This window comes from Condylura cristata, unplaced genomic scaffold, assembly GCF_000260355.1.
Source record: "Condylura cristata isolate star-nosed mole 26May11 unplaced genomic scaffold, ConCri1.0 scaffold00041, whole genome shotgun sequence".
NCBI lineage: Eukaryota > Metazoa > Chordata > Mammalia > Eulipotyphla > Talpidae > Condylura > Condylura cristata.
The window spans coordinates 1,287,068-1,291,788 of record NW_004567142.1 but is presented as its reverse complement, the minus strand read 5'-3'; the positions used below and the strand labels follow the sequence as shown (position 1 = coordinate 1,291,788).

The 4,721-nt window shown below is 66.5% G+C and overlaps 1 protein-coding gene across 1 annotated transcript in view; it reads left to right on the top strand.

Moving 5' to 3' along the window:
- The first annotated feature begins 1,388 nt into the window (after positions 1-1,388).
- Positions 1,389-4,721, top strand: part of LOC101623371 (ETS translocation variant 3-like protein) — a 4,188-nt gene continuing 855 nt past the window's right edge. Inside the window, exons 1-4 of the mRNA XM_012733475.1 lie at positions 1,389-1,455; positions 3,788-4,022; positions 4,328-4,523; positions 4,627-4,709. Coding sequence (XP_012588929.1) covers positions 1,389-1,455; positions 3,788-4,022; positions 4,328-4,523; positions 4,627-4,709 — 581 coding nt within the window. The remainder of the gene's footprint in view (positions 1,456-3,787; positions 4,023-4,327; positions 4,524-4,626; positions 4,710-4,721) is intronic.

Here is a 4,721-nt window from a genome sequence, read left to right as displayed (position 1 = left end):
GGAAATGGAGAAGAGCTGGTGGGAGGACGCGGAGAAGGGAAAGGAGAGACGAGTGAGGGGAGAGAGGGGAGGGGTACACAGAGAAAGTTGGGGAGACCTCAGGAGGCAGAGGAGGAGCCGGGGTGCTGGGGGTTCGAGCCCACCTCAGGCTGGGGCGACTGGGTGTCTCAGGCCAGTCTGGGGAGACGGATCCCTGGCAGGTGTTGTCTGCAGGGAGGTGCTGTTTTTGACGACAGACTATCTGTAGGTTTCTGAGGGCTTTGTGGGGTCTGGGGAGCAGGGGGTCTTGGAGGACAGCGTGTTTGAGAGTGGGTAAGGGGGGTGTGTCTAGAGGAGGGAGTGGGGAAGTGCTCTCTCCCTCCGGAGGGAGGATCCGCGGTGCAGGGGTGAGGCGCCAGAGTCTGAGGGGAGGGGGCCATGGCTGTCTGGATGGGGGTCTGAGAGGAGCTGCTGTCTCGGGGTGTGGGTATCTGGAGTCGTGGGGTACCTGAGGGGCAGGGCTGTCAGAAGGGGGTGAGGAGAGGATGGAGTGTCTTAGGAGGATGAGGTACCCTGGAACAGGGTGTCTGAGGGATGTGGGGATCAGAGGGGTCCTGTCCGAGAGGAGGCAGGAGGCAGATCAAGGGGAAAGTGGTCCGAGGGCAGCCTGAGGGGAAATGGGCGCCTGAGGGGGGCAGGTCCATGTGGCTGGGGCCTGGGGGTGACAGCAGGAGACAGAGGGAAGGGGTGTCGGGCATGGCACTGGCAGCTGCTCTGTGGGGTGCTGGAGCGCACTGGCTGTGGCCACCCGAGGTGGCAGGGTCTGGGGCCGCCAGCTGAGAGCGCAGGGCTGCGGCAGAGCCCGGGATGAGCCAGCCCAGGGGTCAGCTGGGTGGGCAGGGTGGGGGCCAGCTTGGGAGCAGGACAAATCTGGGGCCACCAGAGAGGGACAGAGGGAGACCCAGAGATGCAGAGACGGACAGAGAGGTCAGGAGAGAGGAGGAACAGAGACAGCGCAGAGATGGTGCAGGTGGACGGGTGGACGGGGTGGACGGGCGGGTGCAGAGCCAGCAAGTGTGAGGAGCGGAGGGAGCCAGGACGCGGGAGCCATCGGTGCTGGCTGTGCCCGGTGCTCCTGGGGTGTGGGCTGGCGGGGGAGGCGGCCTGCCGGGAGGGACCGGCACAGACCGTGGGCAGCCGGAGGAGTGGGCAGCCGGAGGGAGCAACCTGAGCAGCCCTGGCAGCCCTGGGATCCGCGGCAGGGGCCTGAGCTGGGAGGAGGCGGCCTGGGAGGAGCGGGTGGGGGCCTGGGGCACCCTGCTGACCCCTGTCTGTCTCTCCTGCCTGCCCGCCCTGCCCTCTCTCCTCTGTCCCGCATCGTCTGGCCTCCCTGCAGGGCCGGCTCCGCCATGGACTGTAGCTGCGTCTCCGACCTTCTCTTCGCCCCGCCCGCCCTGCCGGCTCTCTGGACCCCTGGTAACTGGCCCGGAAGCCCCTTCCCCAGCCCGCGCAGGCCTGGCCTGCAGCAGCCGCTCCTCTCCGCATCTGTGTGCGTCTCACTGTCCTCCCGCCACCTCTCTGCTCTGTCACAGTCCCCTGCACACAACCCTTTAATAAAAAAACTTGGCTAAAAACTTCCCAGCCACAGGCCCCTGCCCCTGCCTGCTGGGACAGGAGCCTCTGGGGCGGTGGGTGAGGTATGGAGGCTGGAGAGGGACAAGGAGCCGGGGCCTGAGGCCCTGGGGTCTCAGCCTGCTCCCCCCCAGGACCTGGGGCCGGGGAAGCAGGGAGACTGTCCCAGGTGTATGGGGTGGGGGGCAGGTCGGGGACGGAGGGTCCAGGCCGGGCACTGGTGGACAGGCAGGACGGCCCCGCCAGCCGGAGCCGGGGGCGAGAGGACAGCTGGCTCGGAAGTGGACGCCCAGAGCTGGGTCGTGGACAGTGGACAGTAAGGCTGGCTCGGTCGTGCGTTGCGTCCGAGTTCCACCCCGCAGACGGGCAGGGAGTGCGAGTGTCGAGTGTCGGAGCACGTCACTCTGCAGCCTTGGGGAGCAGGGCTTGTGTGCGCGTGCCTGCCTGGCGTCTTTCCGTCTGTCTGTCCGTCCGTCTGTCTGTCCGGGCTGAGTGTCTGCTCCTCTGCACCCCGGAGGCGGCCCGAAGTCCCTGGGCTGAGGGGGTGTGATTCCTGGGGGAGTGGCGCACTCTGCATTAAGGATGGGGGGCTGTCTGCAGCCCCTGCAGCTGTAGCTGCCTGGTGGTGGTGGGGAAGCGCCTTGGCCTGGTCCCCTGGGTCTGTGGCGCAGGGTGAGGCATCTGGCGGGGGCCACCCCCAGCCCTTGTGGTCTCTGTCACCAAGGACAGTGTCACAGCCTGTGTCTGCTGAGGTTGCGGGTCCTCTCCGGGGTGTGGCTGTCTCAGTGGGTCCCCACACGGGAGGATGTGTTTTGGGGGGCGGCGCGGTTCCCCGTTGGGCTTCGCATCTGCCGGTGTGTGACCCGTTGTGTGTTGTCACGTTAGGGGTGTGTGGGTGCGTGTGATGTTTGCTGTCCCCACCGGGACACGTTCTGGGTATGGGGTGGGCTGGGCTCGCATGTTGATGGAGCCTGTCGTTTGAGAGAGGAAGGCTGGAAATGGAGGGCCTTGGTGGGGAGACGCTGCCTGGCCTCCCCCGGCTCTCAGTCTGGGGGGCATCCGCACCCACTTTCATACAGGCAGCTTGGAAGGGATGCGGCTCCTCCTTGCCGCTCACCCTGAAATTCTATTAAGCCAGAGAGGGCGAGGGCCTGCCCTGGGGCCAGTCAGGGCCGAGCTCAGCTCGGGTCCCCAGGCCTCCCCAGCCTTCCCCCGCTGGCAGGCTCTCAGCTCTTGGGGTGGGGAGGGCGGGTGCAGGAGGTGAATTCTGTCTTTCTGCCTGTGTCCGGGGTCTCTGCAGCGCGGGAGGGACAGACCGGCCCCACGGAGCAGGCCTGGGGACCCCTAGAGGGGAGGCGAGACCAGCTGGCCCACCTCTCCCCTCACCACCAGCTGCTGGGTGTGTGTGCACGGGGGTGCCAGCGCCCCCAGAGTTATGGTTGTTGGAGGGTGGACCCTGGGGTGCTGCAGTGCAGTCTGGGAGGCTGTTGTATGGTCACAGTGTCCTCTGTGTGCCTGTCAAGTGCGGTCTCACGGTCTCCAGCGCGCTGTGTGTGTCAGGGCCCTGGGGTCCTGTGTGTCTCGTCACGGGTGTGCAGGGTCTGGGTTCATGGGCCCGAGTGGGCGCGTGATGGTGCCAGGGTGGGCGTCCGGCGTGTGCGCACGGGCACTGTCTGCTGTGCTGGGCGAGGCTTGCTGGTGCAGCTGCGTGCCCCGGCGCTGGTGTCTGCAGACACCCTGCTCTCGGATGTGGGGTGTCAGTGGGTGATTTGGGAAGCTCGAACAGGGGGCAGGGAACAGGGAGGAGGGGGATAGCCAGGATCAGGGCTGCTTCAGATGCAGGAGAGACCAGATGCAGGGAGGGCGAGCGCTGGGGGTTCCTGTCCCTGCAAGCTGCCCCCCCCAGCTCCTCCCATGGTTGAGGATGCAGGAAGCTGGTCCCTGCCACCCTGTACCCCAGGATCAGAGCCTGGCACAGCCGTGCTGGGAAGGGGCTGGGGCTGGAAGTGCCAGTTCCGGGTCCCTAGTTCTCTCCCACTATTGAGTAGACCCCAAAGCGCAGAAGGAGAATGGGAACCAGGTCCCAAAAGCAGCTCCCGGGAGCCTGGGGGTCCAGGAGGACCCAGAGCCCCCCGCCATGGCGTCCTGACCCAGGCCACCCCGCCTCCGTCCCCAGGGTTTGCCTTCCCGGATTGGGCCTACAAGCCCGAGTCGTCGCCCGGCTCCAGGCAGATCCAGCTGTGGCACTTTATCCTGGAGCTGCTGCAGAAGGAGGAGTACCAGGGGGTCATCGCCTGGCAGGGCGACTACGGGGAGTTCGTCATCAAGGACCCCGACGAGGTGGCTCGGCTCTGGGGCATCCGCAAGTGCAAGCCCCACATGAACTATGACAAGCTGAGCCGGGCCCTGCGGTGAGGCGGAACTGGGGCCGGGACCCCATTTGCCCCTTCTCCCCTCGCTGTCCCCAGGGACCCCCCGGGGCAGCACCCTGCACTGGCAGCTTCTGTGAGGGGAGGGAGGCCAGGTAGCCCCGCCAGCCAGGACCCCGGCCCTCCCTCACCACCTCCTTGCCCTGTGACCTTGGTCCAGGGACCTGACCCCGGTTCCCCCAAACTGTTTGCTCTGTGCCATGTGCCTGGCATGGAGCCCGCTGGGGCCTGCCCTCTACCTCCCTGGGCGGGACCCGCTGCCCCCCTCACTCCCCCTCTTCCCACAGCTACTACTACAACAAGCGGATTCTCCACAAGACCAAAGGGAAGAGGTTCACCTACAAGTTCAACTTCAGCAAAGTCGTGCTCGTCAATTACCCGTTGTTGGACGTGGCAGCAGCCACCACCGGTTCCCCCCTCTTGCTGACCCCTGGCCCCTTTGGGGGGGCCCCCGGGCCAGATGCTCCTCCCCTTACCCCCGAGGTGAGTTAGGATGTGAGGGTCCCACAAATGGGGAGCTTGGGGCCTCCCTGCCATGAACCCCTGGAGTGGGGGCAGCCAGCCTGAGCTGTACTCCCCCCGCCAGACCCTGCAGACCCTGTTCTCTGCCCCACGCCTGGGAGAGCCGGGGGCCAGGGCGCCCCTGTTCACCCCAGAGACAGACAAACTGCGACTGGACAG